This window comes from Amblyomma americanum, chromosome 9 (genome assembly GCF_052857255.1).
Source record: "Amblyomma americanum isolate KBUSLIRL-KWMA chromosome 9, ASM5285725v1, whole genome shotgun sequence".
In the NCBI taxonomy this organism is placed as follows: Eukaryota; Metazoa; Arthropoda; class Arachnida; order Ixodida; family Ixodidae; genus Amblyomma; species Amblyomma americanum.
This window is the reverse complement of record NC_135505.1, coordinates 9,902,528-9,918,530: the sequence shown is the minus strand read 5'-3', so window position 1 is coordinate 9,918,530 and position 16,003 is coordinate 9,902,528. Positions and strand designations below refer to the sequence as shown.

The 16,003-nt window shown below is 46.5% G+C and overlaps 1 protein-coding gene across 5 annotated transcripts in view; it reads left to right on the top strand.

Annotated features, from left to right (window-relative positions):
- LOC144104148 (uncharacterized) overlaps positions 1 to 1,640 on the top strand; it is a 327,699-nt gene extending 326,059 nt beyond the window's left edge. For all 5 annotated transcript variants that reach the window (XM_077636987.1, XM_077636990.1, XM_077636989.1 and 2 more), the window contains one exon: positions 80 to 1,640. In XM_077636987.1, coding sequence (XP_077493113.1) covers positions 80 to 92 — 13 coding nt within the window. In that variant the 3' untranslated portion in view covers positions 93 to 1,640. The remainder of the gene's footprint in view (positions 1 to 79) is intronic.
- The last annotated feature ends 14,363 nt before the right edge of the window (positions 1,641 to 16,003 follow it).

Below are 16,003 nucleotides of genomic sequence, written 5' to 3'. Positions count from 1 at the left end.
TGCACTTACTGGCGCAATGCACCCGCATATAAGCACCCATTTGCCTAAGTGCCTATTTTTCTGCCTGTTGCTTCGGCAGGTATTCAAGATAACAGGATTCAAGACACGCAAGCAGCGTGCCGCGTTGGCAATAAAGAAAGCGCCTGCGTCCTAGGATCGAGAGGAACCTGCCGACGAAGCTTGGCCTAGGGAGTGCGCCTTCTCACATCGCATCGTTCACATCACACTCCATCAACGCACCACGCTTCTCAGCGCGAACAAGCAAGGGACAGCGTGGCTTTGGGCCCACCGAGGCCGAAGACAAGCCGATGGCATAGACGGCTAACTGTGGCTGCCGGTTTCGCCTCAGACCGCGTGACTGTTCTTGTGACTCCCGGTGTTGCCAGCACCTTCAATCAGGAGGCGCCGCTTGGTACGGTGTGCGTTCTGTATTGATTCGTGTGCCTGAGGAGAGGCACTAATGACACAGTCCAGTGATGCCTGGGCACGCGCAGCTCGGATACCCCAAAACGTCCGACGTTCCCTAGCTTTGCGTGCGAAATCCCCAGACGTTCTATCCGCAGCACTGCGCGGCCGAGTCTTTCGAGTAGGATCTGTGGTCTCGCCTTAAGCAGTGAGGACCCCCCTCCACGGAAGCGGAAATGTCGGGCAGTGCCTGGAAACAGGTCTCATACGCGCTTTCAAAACACGCACTGGCAATGCAGTTATTCTAAGGAAAATTAGTGTTAATAAGGAATGTCTAATCTCGCGCAAACACAGGAAGAAGTAACTGCACTCGAACCGATTAGTACTGGATGTGCGGACGAGATACTGTGTTCTGCTTTGTACGTGAAAAGAAAAGTGCAAGCTCCAAAAAAGGCGCCGTTATATGCACGAAACACAGTGGCTCTCGTTTAAAAAACCGAAGAAGCGACTTAAAGCCAAGATCTGAACGGTATCGCTTCTGTGAATGCGCACTGGACGCTGTTGTTCGACGAATACGGCGCATCTTGCATCGGTAGGCTCCGGTGCTCAGATGTAAATAGAGCCATCCTTATTTCCGACCAGTCTTTCTTCTTGTGTCTTTTTTTGTTTCCCTTATTATTTAATTCAGTGTCCTAATTTGTGAAGAATGTTTATATTGTGTGTTATCAGTACTGATGATGACTCCGAGATCTGAGGCCAACGTGGACCACTCGTAGTGCACGACGATTCACGGTGAAAGAAATCGGCTGCGCTGGCTGAACACTGGCCACGGGCGCCTTTCCTTTCCAGTTAGAAGTGATGCTAGTTGTGGCTAAGATTGAACTCATTATTGACGTTGGCAAAGAATTTCGCAACTTACGCTACCTCCAGGACTGCAACATTGGTGAAGACGCAGTGCAAGACGCAGGCCTAAGTGGAAGAGAGTGCCTTTATCGCTTTGTCGAAAGCAGGGGGAAACTAAAAAACCCAATTCAGAGCTTCTAAAATGGTTCACCCTTGTCCCAAACTGCACTAGCCACGTCTTAATTTTTGCACAGCTGCCTTTACTGCTGAAATTAGCCAACACATTAGTTACCACAGTGCTGGAAACGTTTCTGATGGATGCTGAAGATACGCGCAACGGTTTTCTGGTCATGTAAATATGGCAGTAATAAATGATTTTAAGCAAAGGGTCACTGTGCCTCTTGAGGTTGAAGAAATGCCTTTTCCTCTTCAGGAAGACAGCGCAAAATCGGCGAAAAATTAAAACATTATCTTGGGTTTCTCGTTCATTTATTAGTATCTTTTCCTTGCAATAGTAAAGTTACGAGGAATACAAACCCACTAACCAAGCGGCTCTAACTAAACTGTCCTTACCTAACCTAGTCGGACGCATAGTAGTTTTGTCTCTCGCTCTGCGGAGCAAATGTGGTCGTCTACATAGGCGGTGCTGGTTGTTCCAAGAAAAGGAAGAATGCCTGGACAGGTTATCGTCAAGGTAAGGGGGACAAAGCTGACGAGGAAGAGATATTCTGTGCAAGATAAATAAAACAATTTCTAGCCCGTATATTTCATTTATTCGCGGCTTACGTATACATGGCTGATTAACCTTGCCCCATTTGCCGTGTCCGCAGAAAACTTATGACGCGCTCCCTTAGTGACTTTTGAGAAAAACAAACTCATAAGGGTTCAACATAGTCAACCCGAGTAGACGTGCGAAACCATGCGTTTACCCTGGTTGGCTCATGAGTTCGTTTTTCTGGGTCGTCGGCACGTCTGGCGACGATGTTAGACTCAGGTCATGCTCTGATCGATGTTAAGCTTGATATGACCTGTGTGCGCCACAGATGCAAGTTGACAACGACGATAGTGTGCAATGCACAGCGCCTGAGTGTTTTGCAGTTTAACACGAGGCGCGATCTGCTGCGGCGATAGCATAGTGCTCTTGTGCAGTGGCCTGCAAAGCTGACCTGTTTGCACTGCTGCTAAGTTTCGCCAAGCTTACCCTCAAGGTAAAGCTTCACACAAGGTTGGGTTTGACCGTGTTAAGTAGTGAATTCGCACTGAAAAGAATGAGTGTGCAATGGTTTGAATGCATAGCAGATGAATAGCAGTGCACGATATCGAATGGCGTAGTAGAAGACTAAACCTTGAGGTGCACGGCATACCAGTAACTAAAGATGAGAACCTGATGGAAAAGATAAATGATGTAGCAAACTCCGTGAACTTACCAGAACTCACATTGAATGATGTTGAAACTATGCACAGACTTCCGTCAAAGCCAGGAAACGTACCCGGGATCATTGTGCGTTTTTCACGATACTCAATGCGTGACACGTGGTTTCAAAAGCGGACAGCTTTAAGAGATGCCAAGTCGGAGGTTTCAGTGGCCGAGAATATGATGGTTCAAAGTCGAGAGCTGCTGCGCTATGCAAATGGTTGGGCAGATGACAATGGTTACAGCTTGGCACCGGAATGCAAAAGTGTTTGTTAGAAAGAAAGAACGTGATCCTGCGATCGTCATTCATTGTGAAGCAGATCTTGACAAACTGAGAAGCAAGTAATTTGTGTTGAAAAGCGGTGTAACTTTTTTTCAACGGCATCATTTTTTTATTGATCCAGTCGATTTGTGTGACTTCAGTAGTTACGTTAATAGAAATAACTCGCAATGTTGCACCTGCATTCATTTTAATCTGAGATCTGGACGAAATAAGCATGACAAACTTGACTGTTTTTTCGCTGAAGTGCAAACAGGCTTTAATGTTGTTACGTTTTCGGAAACTTGGTTTGCCTGTGCAGAGGGTGTTTATGTCATTCCAACATACAAGTGTTGCTATGTGAACCGTCCTGCTAGAGGAGGAGGAGGCGTTTCTATGTTAGTTTCGAATGATTTGGAATCCGAAATGCTTCTTGAATATTGTTGTATAACACCTTGTTATGAAGTGCCTACAGTCAGGTCTGGCGATCACTTGCCAATATTTATATCTGTCAATATGAGTCTCAGTTGTAAGCGACAACTAGAACGATCATCTTTTCGACTTATAAATGATCGCACATTGTGTCAGTTTAAGCAGCGCTTATCTATCGTTAGCTGGGAAGAGGTTTTTGCAGAAAGCGACCCTGATGAAGCATATAAAAAATTTTAGAAAAATTCTGCGAGATATACTACATTTCTTTCCCTCTGAAGAAATTTACACAAAGAAAAGTAGGAAACCATGGATGGACAAAGAAATGCCGCAGTTAATAAAGAAACGAGATAAACTTTACAAGCTATTTTTGAGAAGCAGGTGTCCTGAAGCGTTGAAAAAGTTCAAGAAATTTAGGAACTTTGACACTAAACAACTTCGCGTTGCTAAAAAGCAATATATTTTTAACCACTTTATATCAACCGAGGGGCGATCTGAAAATGTCTCGAATGTGTTAAAGTCGATGTTAAGAAACTCCTTGGAACCAACAGCGCAAACTATGCAAGATGGAAATGAGTTAAAGGGTGCTGAGTTAGCAAATGCTTTCAACGACTACTTTATTTCTTTTGTTGACTCATCAGATAGTAACGGAGATTGGTCCTATATGATTGGCCAAAACCGTTAAACAATATTTTTAGAACCGGTTACAATAAATGAAGTAGTTACAACACTCTTATCGCTGAATAATAGTAAGGCTACAGACTCATCAGGTTTGCAGATACATCCGATAAAGTTTATGATCGATTTTCTTGCGCCTTGATTTGCCCATATTTTTAATCTGTGTTTGCTGCCTGGCATTTTTTCGCGTCTTATGCAGACAGGGAAAGTTATAGTAGCGTTTAAAAAAGGAAACAAAAATGAATTGGGAAACTATCGCCCTATATTTATCTCGCCTGTTTTTTCTAAAGGTTTGAAAAAAGTTATTCTAAAACGCCTGTCGTCTTTCACTGATAGATATAACATTGTTACTACTGCTCAGTATGGCTTTTGCAAAAACAAATCGACCGAATTAGCTCTTCTTGCTCATAAAGAGTTCATACTGGAACACTTTGAGTGAAAAAATCTGGTACTCGGATTATTTTTAGATTTCTCAAAAGCGTTTGATTTAGTTAATCATTCTGTTTTGCTTGCAAAATTGGATCATTATGGAATGAGAGGCAAAGCCCACTTGTTAATATCTTCGTATTTGCGACATAGGTCCCAGTTCGTTAGTATAGCTGGTGAATGTTCCCTGCTCAAAACCGGTAGTTTCAGGCGTTCCACAAGGGAGTATTTTGGGCATCTTTCTTTTTGGTCTCTAGGTTAATGACATTGTCCACGTCGATGGAACTGCCAAGTATGTAACTTACGCTGACGACACTAGTCTGTTGTTTTTTCTGGTACTTCAACTGCTGACCTTGGCAACAGAGCAAACAAAACCCAATCGGGAGCAATAAATCTTAGGGCATTTACCAATCATTTACAAATTAATGTTAATAAAACTAAAGCGGTCAAGTTTCACCCGCGTCGTAAACACTTCGCGTTTCCTCTGATTAAATTAAACAATACCAGAGTAGATTTCGTACAATCTGTAAAAGCATTGGGCGTCTACACTGCAGACGATATATCATGGATTGACCACATTAGCTACATAAACTAAAGCGGCTGTTTGGGCTTGTTGGTCAGTGAACATGGTAAAAGAAAGTAGCGCGAAAACAACAAGGACGAACAGAAGTGGACAGGACAGGGCGCTGACTACCAACACATTTATTCAGAAAGATGAGCAGCTTATATAACGCAGTCCAACACCCACGTGACAAAGAAAATAGCAAACGCGTTCAACTATCTAATACAAAAAAAAAAAACGAAGTACACAATATCAAAGTGATACATATCTAGGTAACGCAATGTCAGCCAAAAACCGATAAAACCGAGAGGACCACGACGAACCGTAAGGTGCACGCATGAAAAATGAACAGTCAGCGACCTTGTTTTTTAATCACGTCTGCTTTTAATTCTTGTTCTAGAGAACTTTCAACTTTTTTGACTCAGTTTGACTGTGAACGGTTGACTCAGCACGAGGCAAAACGAAAACGAAAATAACAATATAGTCACCGAACACTAAGTAAAAGTCGAAGCTAAAAGCAGGGTCGGGGCCAAACGCATAACAAAACAATGCAAAACGCAACGCAAAAGCTGAGTCAACCGTTCACAGTCAAACTGAGTCAAAAAAGTTGAAAGTTCTCTAGAACAAGAATTAAAAGCAGACGTGATTAAAAAAAAAAAAGACGTGTTTATAGTGGGCCTAGAAAACTGGACTCCTTGTCTGTAAGTAAAATTGAAGGCGTGCTGACGCACTTGTCTCCGGCTTTGGCTATCATCCTTGCCTCAATGATGACCCTTTCAATTTCTGTCCGCGCCCGTGCTCTGACAACCGTGCGCGCGTAACATGGTTCGCACCCTTTGCAAGACTTGCAATGGTCGTCCAGGTGCCCGCCGCTTTTGTTACGGACCCTCCGGCGGTGTTCAAACAATCTCTCGTTGAGACACCTGCCGGTTTGCCCAATATACACGCGTCCACACTTCAAGGGAACTCGTAAATGACACATGTAGCACAATGTGTGAGTGGTTCTACATGTCTAATAGGGCAAACCTTTTTCTTTTGCTTTGTCAGCAGAGTACACACTCGTGACAATTTGCACGGGGCTGAGAAGACTAGGTTTACGTTGTTTCTTTTTGCAACCTTCTTTAAATTGTGAGACAGCTTGTGAAGATACGGGATGACGGCCAAGGGAGGTCGTTTGGCCTGTTCTAGCTTGCCTGCGTCTTTGCCTTGCACTTTCAATTTCTGGAGAAGAGTCTCTAAAACGCTACTCACTAGTGTTGGTGAGTAGCCAGCACTGTAAAGACGTTGGACTTGGTTGTTAACACTGCTCTGCATCGTATGGGGACAGCTTTTTGTGAGCGCTGCCTGGATGGCAGAAGAAACAATGCCTCGCTTGATCAATTTCGAGTGAGCGCTGTCATGCGGAAGAAGACATTTCTTATAGCGAGGGTTGTACGTCCAACAGAGGTGAGTTTGTTCAAAACTAAAAAGTACGTCCAAAAACTGAACATCCTTGCCTCTCGGCGTTTCACAGGTAAAGTTCAGTCCCCCAAAATGGGATTTGAAAAGGGCGACAATTTCAAGAATGACACTCTCCACAGAACCAGGTGAGCAACTTCTGAGAACGATCATAAAATCATCCACATACCGGAAGACCGAATGAACCACATCACCCGGGAGAACCTGGCTAATGCGCTTATCGGCTGCCGCCAGGTAGATATCACACAGGACTGGCGCGATTGATGGCAAGCTAGAACAGGCCAAACGACCTCCCTTGGCCGTCATCCCGTATCTTCACAAGCTGTCTCACAATTTAAAGAAGGTTGCAAAAAGAAACAACGTAAACCTTGTCTTTTCAGCCCCGTGCAAATTGTCACGAGTGTGTACACTGCTGACAAAGCAAAAGAAAAAGGTTTGCCCTATTAGACATGTAGAACCACTCACACATTGTGCTACATGTGTCATTTACGAGATTCCCTTGAAGTGTGGACGCGTGTATATTGGGCAAACCGGCAGGTGTCTCAACGAGAGATTGTTTGAACACCGCCGGAGGGTCCGTAACAAAAGCGGCGGGCACCTGGACGACCATTGCAAGTCTTGCAAAGGGTGCGAACCATGTTACACGCGCACGGTTGTCAGAGCACGGGCGCGGACAGAAATTGAAAGGGTCATCATTGAGGCAAGGATGATAGCCAAAGCCGGAGACAAGTGCGTCAGCACGCCTTCAATTTTACTTACAGACAAGGAGTCCAGTTTTCTAGGCCCACTATAAACACGTCTTTTTTTTTTTAATCACGTCTGCTTTTAATTCTTGTTCTAGAGAACTTTCAACTTTTTTGACTCAGTTTGACTGTGAACGGTTGACTCAGCTTTTGCGTTGCGTTTTGTATTGTTTTGTTATGCGTTTGGCCCCGACCCTTCTTTTAGCTTCGACTTTTACTTAGTGTTTGGTGACTATATTGTTATTTTCGTTTTCGTTTTGCCTCGTGCTGCATTGGCGGCAAAGGTCGCTGACTGATCATTTTCCATGCGTGCACCTTACGGTTCGTCGTGGTCCTCTCGGTTTTATCGGTTCTTGGCTGACTTTGCGTTACCTAGATATGCATCACTTTGATATTGTGTACTTCGTTTTGTTTTTTTTTGTATTAGATAGTTGAACGCGTTTGCTATTTTCTTTGTCACGTGGGTGTTGGACTGCGTTATATAAGCTGCTCATCTTTCTGAATAAATGTGTTGGTAGTCAGCGCCCTGTCCTGTCCACTTCTGTGCGTCCTTGTTGTTTTCGCGCTGCTTTCTTTTACCATGTTAGCTACATAGTTAACAAGCTTTCCAAAACAGTCGGTATCATGCGCCGTCATTGCTTTAATTTTCCTACAGCGGTTAACATGTTACTCTATAACTCTTTATTCTCCTCTGTACTTAACTACGGATGCCTCGTGAGGTCAACAACTCCAGCAGAAAATCTTAAATGGACACTGAGGAGAAATTGAAGTTGGCTTGTATCATTAGAATACCAACTCCTGATCACAAGAACTCCACTCTTACTTAAAAAAAAGTTTTTGTAAGGTTGAAAATAGCAAAAGCCAAAATATAGATATTGCCGCCACAGGCCAATCTCGCAAGTACAAGCGTGATTGCGTCATAGGACAAAAGACGCCACCTTGGAGGAATTTTCCTTACTCCATGGATTCACGAATCTCTGAGGCTAACAAACGAAGGTTGCGTGGTTTAATGAAGTAATTTTTGTTTTGAAGCCGATAGTTCGCTTTTAACACACAAGGAAGACAGACCAAAGACAACCTGAATGTTGGAAGCAACGAAAACCTATGCTTGGTGGCGCCACAGGCGGGAAGGAGAGTTTCGGTTTTTTTTTTATGGCGCTTCGTGTCTATTAGCTTTGCGTGCCCCTTGGTTTTCTTTTTGACGCGCCTCGATTTACAAGCCCCGAACAGCAGAGCAACTCCAAGTGCCGCTTCAAGTGCTAGTTAACCTTTGAAGGAGCCTGTTAAGGCTGGTCAAATGATCGCCACGGTCGATGAAAAACTATGATGGCACGATGCACCGCCGCTTGTTCAAGTTTTTCACTGGCAAGACCTGGGCAATGTCGCCTAGTGCCATGTTACATCTGTACAGGGTGCTTTTTCTAGGATTTCTGCGATACAGCTTGCCAGCAATAAACAACACAGGCAAAACGAATCTACCCACAATACAAAGTCTTCAGGGTCAAGTGCTCCGGATCTGTCTAGGCCTGCCTCAGAGTGCTTCAACAGTGGCTACGATAGCAATCGCTAGAGACCACCTTGTCAAGACCCACATTGAAATTGAAGTACTCAGGACCCATATAAGGCATCTAGCCAGGAATCCTCGTTACCATTTAGCCTCTCTACCAGCGGACAGGCACACACATCTTTCAGCCAAACGATAACTACATATGATGAATCATTGCCAGCTTGTTTCACTCCGGCTGCGATACCTTCGATCCCTCCATGGCGCCTCGCTCAGCCAAAAATCAACCTCGCAATACCTGGTATCTCGAAAAAAGCTGATCTGTCATCACCAGCCCCTAGACAGCTCACGCTACTACATTTGTACGAGAACTACCGTGACTCAACGCATATTTACACTGATGGATCTGTCCTTCCAAGCAGCTCCGCGGCGGCAATCGTCATTCCAGCGAAAGCTACAACAATCAAATTTAAGACGACCCACGCGACAACATCGACGGCAGCAGAGCTCGCAGCGCTCTTAACTGCCCTTCATCACATTGGTGATGAACCGCCACATAAATGGACAATATTCTGCGATTCGAAGGCGGCACTGCAGTCTCTACTGTCACCTCTACGACGCGGACCGCACGAACAACTAATCTTCCATATTACAGAGACGTTACACCATATAAGTGATGCCGGCCATGAAATAACGTTCCAGTGGCTTCCAAGTCACTGCGGGATTATCGGCAATGAACGGGCGGATCACGCTGCCCGCTCAGCCCATACTGAGGAGCGCCACGTCCCAATTCCTCTTTCTATATAGAACTGACGCGGCACGGAAGCTCCGCCTACTTGCTCGGCAGTGCACCGAGTCGCAATGGAATGAGCAACATTTAAGAAATACACGACTGTACTCACTTGATCCAAGATTAAGTCTTCGAGCGCCATCACAGCTTCGCCGTAGAGACGCCACGCTTTTATATCGACTTTGGTTGGGTGTTGCCTTTACTAAAGCCTATGCCTTCCGCATAGGGATGACCGACACCCCAACCTGTGACCACTGCGGCCATGAAGAATCAATTGGCCATATATTGTGCTCCTGCCCGCAGTACAGTCCACAGAGGGCATGCCTTAGCCACAAACTTGATCAACTGGACGACCAACCGCTATCCGAAAAAAGAATTCTACAACATCGGAAGGACCTACCGTCGCAGAAGAAGGCCGTGCAAGCGCTTTTGCGCTTCTTACAATCTACCGGCCTGATTGAAAGACTAACTGGAACGCCTTGTGTGTGTGTGTCTCCATGTGTGCACGTTCCTTTTTTTCTTTTCTTTTTTGCGTTTCCCTCTCTGTCATCTTTCTCACCCCTATCCCCCATCCCCAGTGTAGGGTAGCAAACCGGAGACTCACGTCTGGTTAACCTCCCTGCGTTTCCTTTTCATTCTCTCTCTCTCTCGCGGCCAGTAAAGCTTTCGCTTTGAAAGAGATTCGGAACCTGCAGAGAGCGTGCCTCCGCTCTCCTCCAATTCGTTTGTTTGCGGCTCCATTCAATAGCTTCGGCAGTTGGGCGGAGCGGTTCTGTTCGAGCTCTCGGCTAATTTAATCCATTCACAGTATACATCTGAAGATACACACGCAAGTGGGCGAGAGAACACGATCCGGTTGACCACGTAAACGCGCGGAACCCGTTGAAGCATCGTGCGTCGGTTTTATTTTAAAGCCGCCAACTGTAAACGCGAGCGCCTTTGAGCACCCACCTGTTTTTTGTGGAAAAGAAAATAAATAACCTGGCCCTCACAACAGTGAGAAACCTCTTCGGCGCAGCCTCCTGCACCGTGCAACAGCGCCTTTCAAGGGATCACAGTCAATTGGCCCCAAAGCCACGGTCAGCCTGCGATGGGAGCGACGTGCCGACCTTGTCCTCGCCCCTCGCGACTTCCCGCACTGGGGTTACGATATTTAATCAGCATTGGCTGCTCACTGAGGAAGGAGGAAACAACCCGCCGGCGCCTAACCTAACCGTGCTTCCCCTCAAAAGCATCGCACGCTCTGTGGGCTGAGGTCACTGAAATGCAGACTGGAATTTTTGCGAGAACTTCGTTGGCGGGTTCGGGAGCGGGATCTATCGTAAGACGCCGGTGCAAACGTAAACGAAGCGACCCCCGATGGATGCCTTCAACGTGCGGCGGCGGTAGCTTTCATTTCGGCTGCTGCTAGACCGCACCGCTAGGGCCAGAAATCACGGAGACTGCGTTTACGTCACGCTCACGTCACTCCGTACTGTGACGTCATAAGATATGCCATGACGTTATAAGAGCGCGCAGAGTTTGAATCGGAGGGAGGAAAAAACGTTTTAAACTTCGAATCCAAATTTCTTTGAAATAAATGCATCTTTCGCTCCCGGACAAGCGGCAACAAAGCCATGAATTGCCGAACTATCAGATTTTCCTAGCAAAAAAAAATTGATAGAGTTCTCCTCACTGTCTCTTTAATAAACTTAGTCTTACAGAAACGAATCGTACGCATTGGAAGTGCCATATTTTTTTCACACCGCAAATCTTTTCCAAAAACACAACATTATACCAATAAAATGCATATATGACTGTAGGCTGTGTCATAAATGCAAACTCGCAATAATGAAAAACGGTGACGCGTTGATAATCTGGCTGGTTTAGAGAAAAACAAAACAGTGTATGATATGCGCAGCATAGACCCTTGGAATGTTAAGACATATAACGTACCAGTTATGGCCATCAGATGTTGGAATACACTTTACCTAAGTTATTGAACCAGCTGCACTGCCGTGACAATCTTGATTTGTCCGACGTTTCTCTACAAGAATTGCGACAAAGATTCATGTAGCTTTATGTTGCTATTGTCGTGAGCACCCCTCTTTCCCCCTCCTTTCTGTAGTCTTTTTTTTTGCGTGCTGCATTCTAATATTTATTTTCATTTACAAGTATATATGTATTATGTGATGCACATGCTTTCATGATGTTCCCATTTTTCCTTTTATCTGTTCTTTGTTCTCGTGCTTCCGCCACCGTCAACGCTGCTGTGTAAAGGGGAAGTCAAGATCCCTCAAGCTGTTTATACAGCTTTTTCCCTGGCTTTCCTCGCAACACTTCGTTGCAAAATAAACTTCAACTTCAACATACTCTCACCGATAAACGGTCGAAGCACAGACCAGGTTTAACTAGACTTGTTGGGCGAGAAAGACAGCAGGGCGCTCGAGCGAGGAAGAAGACAATCCTCTAGCCTCTCGAGTGCGCAAGGCATGGCAAGTCCCAGCCAAAACATTTCGGCCGCGGTGTGGCGCCACTGGATGGATTCATACTGTGGCATTACTCCCCCTCTCTGAAGGGCAACGACTCGGTGCCGCAGCAATGAGAAGCAGGAAGGCAAGGGACGCCGCATGTGTCTGGCGGCTGGTGTAGACGTGCCTGAAGCGCTAGCGGGCGTGGTACGGCTTCATCCGTGCGACATGGACAACTTCGGAGGTCGGCCGTCTAGAAGAGCGAACTGTTCCTTGGGGGAGAACTTCATAGTTCACCTCACTGACTTGGCGAAGTACCTCGTATAGGGGCCAAAATATCGGCGCAGAAGCTTTTCGGAGCGCCCACGCATGCGGATTGGGCTCCAAACCCAGACTTGTTCGCCGGACTGGTAACTAACAGCTCGGTGGCGGAGGTTATAGCGGCGAGCGTCGTGGGCTTGCTGGTGCCGGATGCGCTGTCGGGCGAGTTCCTTACAAAAATTTCTTTAGACAGTCCATAGACTGTCTATGGAGTTTAGTCTAAGAAGTCTATAGACTGTCTATAGACAAATTCTTTAGACAAGTCTATAGACAAATTCTTTAGACAAGTCTATAGACAATCTATAGATTTATGGCCATACACTTTTAGTATACTTTTGTCTATAGACAGTCCATAGACAAATGTCTACTGAAAAGTCGAGAGTTGGACGAAAACTCGTCTGGTCGAGGACAATCATAATAAAACATAAAAGGAGGAAGCAAGGCAGCAATGTGGGCTAGTTGGTTGTACATTTTGGTTTGAATAACGCGCTACACACTAACAAAACGACACCGGAACAAAACGACACAGGACAAGTGCGTGTGTCCTTCGTTCCGGTGTCGTTTTGTTAGTGTGTAGCGCGTTATTCAAACCAAAAAAAGGAGGACGCCGACCAAAAGTAAAAAACAAAAAACAACAAAATGACGTTTCGGCTCCCGTACGGGAGCCTTGTTCATAATGAGAAGGATTAGGAAGTGCATCAGGATTAAATACGTTTGAAAAGAGGGCGCAGGGAGCGTGCGTATACAGGAGTTAGATTTCCAGTGTTGCGATTGAGGGTGCGATTAGTCGTTTGAATGAATGATTCGAGGTGAAGGCGACGGTACAGATTCTTTTCAGTTGCCAGCACGTGTGCCCTACCCCAGTCAATATCGTGGCCAGTTGATACGGAGTGTTCGGCGATAGCATTAGAGTTCACTTTTTTGTTTTTAACATCATTACAATGTTCTTTTAGGCGTCTTTTAAAATCACCAGTCTCGCCATGTAGACGCTGTCACAATCGGAACACGGGACGCTGTAAACAACGCCAGGGTACTTTTCTTTGGGGAGAACGTCTTTGACGTTAACCAGCGCATGCCGAAGTTTCCTTGTGGGGACATGGGCAACGTGAATTTGGAATGTGCGCAGAATACGCGCCAAGGCTTCGCTTATTCCAGCCGAAACGTCATTTTGTTGTTTTTTTTTACTTTTGGTCGGCGTCCTCCTTTTAAGTTTTATGTCTACTGAAAGTAGATAGGTCCATAGACAGTCTATAGACACAGGTCCATAGACAGTCTATAGAAGATTTAAAGATTTACGGTTATACACTTCCTATAGACTTCTGTCTATAGACAAATGTCTACTGATAATAGACACAGGTCTATAGGCAGTCTATAGATGATCTATAGACTTAGGCCATACACTTCCTGTAGATTTCTGTCTGTAGACGGAAGTTGTTCTGTATCAGAACGCTGCCTTCACGTCTGTGCAGTTTTTTGGTAATTTGTGCTATAATCAGGGAGGCTCCGCTCCCTTTTTGCGACGGCGATGGAAGTGGAGGCTGCTGTGCCTCTATTGGAACCCGGTGGGTCGGCAGCAGCCGCCCAGAGGAAGCGCATGCAACGCCAGAGTGACTCGAGCAGCCAGGGCACTGTTGTGTACTCGGTGCCAAGTGAAAACTCCTCGTCCTCGGCCGACGACGGTTTCATACCGGTTGTTGGCAAGAAGGCCAAGCGCAGACTGCGTAGACAAGCCGAATCGTCCTCATCGAGCACGTCAACGGTGTCCCCATCAAGAACGCCAACGATCATCACGACGCGAAGTTCCTCAGCGCATACAGCCTTGTTTGTGCCGTTGAACCCGACGGACAGCTTGAACCTCCTGAACAGGCAAGCCATCTGTATTTATCTGGAGAGCCTCGTACCGGGAGGCATAAAAGACGTCAGAATCAACCCGTTCAAAAACGTCATTGCCATTGATGTGGTGGAGCGAAGTTCACTAGAGAATTTAACCGCAATCACCAAACTCGGCAACATCAGTGTACGCCCCCTTATTCTCCAGGACAGCGGCACTACGGCTGGCGTAATCTACAACGTCGATATCGCCATCTGCGATGCAGATTTACCCCTGTCGATCAAGCCGGCAACCGACGGCATTTCCATCATTCAAGTTCAGCGGTTAGGCAGATCTCCATGCATCAAGCTGACCTTCAAGGGTGACTGCATACCATCGTACGTGAAGGTTGGGCACTTTCGTCATCCAGTTCGACCTTTGTGCCTAAGCCACTTCAATGCAGGAAGTGCATGAGGATCGGCCACGTGAGCGGCGTCTGCATCAACTCCATCGTGTGCCCGCGATGCTCCGAGTCACACAGCGGTGATGTTTGCCGCGCGACTACCTTGAAGTGCGCCAACTGCCACGGCCCTCATGACTCTTCCTCGAAAGACTGCCCCCGTCTAAAGACCGAGCGGGCGGTACTGAAGCAAATGGTGCGAGACCATTCTACGCACAAAAAAGCCGCCGCAAAGGTGCGACGACGTCGTTCGCGCCGCCGAAGGTGGTCAAAGAAAGCAGTCACATTTGACAATAATGCCCCAAACCCAACTGCAGCTTGTCCGCCTCCACCAAAAACCGTACCAAATCAAGGGAGCCCGGCGCTTGGTGAGGCTGGACCTGCTGCCTCAGATGCAACTTGGCCACCACTGCCAAAGCCTTCTACGCCTACTGCGTCAGGGACGTTGGCGCACTCAGGGCAGTGTGCAGCGCCTACGACTGATCCAGCCAACAGGCACGATCAAGGCCATGGCCCAGATATGCAAGTGATTGCATTGCTCACGACACTAATGAATGCCATGCGTGCTCTGCTTTCCAGCCTACACACGCCAGCAGCACATATATAGCGCACTTCAAGTGCTGGACGCGCTACATCCAGTTCTTGCGGCTCTACAGTAGACGGCATCATGGCTCCTTCGGACCTGTCTTTTCAAAAGAAAGTCAAGCAAGCTTTCATTTTCCAATGGAATGCTCGTGGGCTCCAGTCCCGGATTTCCGATTTACGGCACTACGTCTACGAGAATCACTTCCCCATTCTTGTGATTTGTGAACCGAAGACCCCGGCAATTTTGCGAATATCCGGTTACGAGGCATTTTCATCACCCACGTGCAACAGATCCAGCAAAGTCATCGTTTACATTCGACGTGAACTTACATATGTGGAACATTCAGTTCCTCCGAAGACAATCAGTACGTTTGCCTGACAGTGAAGAGCCGTGACCTGACGTTTACGATACTGGCGGTGTACTTGGCGCCATCAAGTCGTTTCGAAGCCAGAAGGTTGTGTGGTTTGATGGCAGCTACACCTGCTCCGTGGGTTATTATGGGTGACTTCAATGTTCATCACACCATGTGGGGAGGCGTTAGGATGGACGTTAGGGGAAGACAGCTTGTGTCCTTCGCCTCTGACCATGACCTCCAGTGCCTGAATGACGGAAGCCCGACCTATATACGAGGGGTGACTTATAGCAGCTGCTTGGACTTGACTTTCGTTTCAAAGTGCCTTAACAACAGCGTACGGTGGTTTTCGGATGTAGAAACCCATGGCAGCGACCATATCCCAACCTATCTGATTATTACCGGCCATTCCACATTTTCCCCAGCCACGTGTAGGCAGCGCATTGACTGGACAGTTTTTAGATTACTTATGGAGGCTGCTTGCGCAGAGAGCTTCTCTACCGGTCTTGAAAA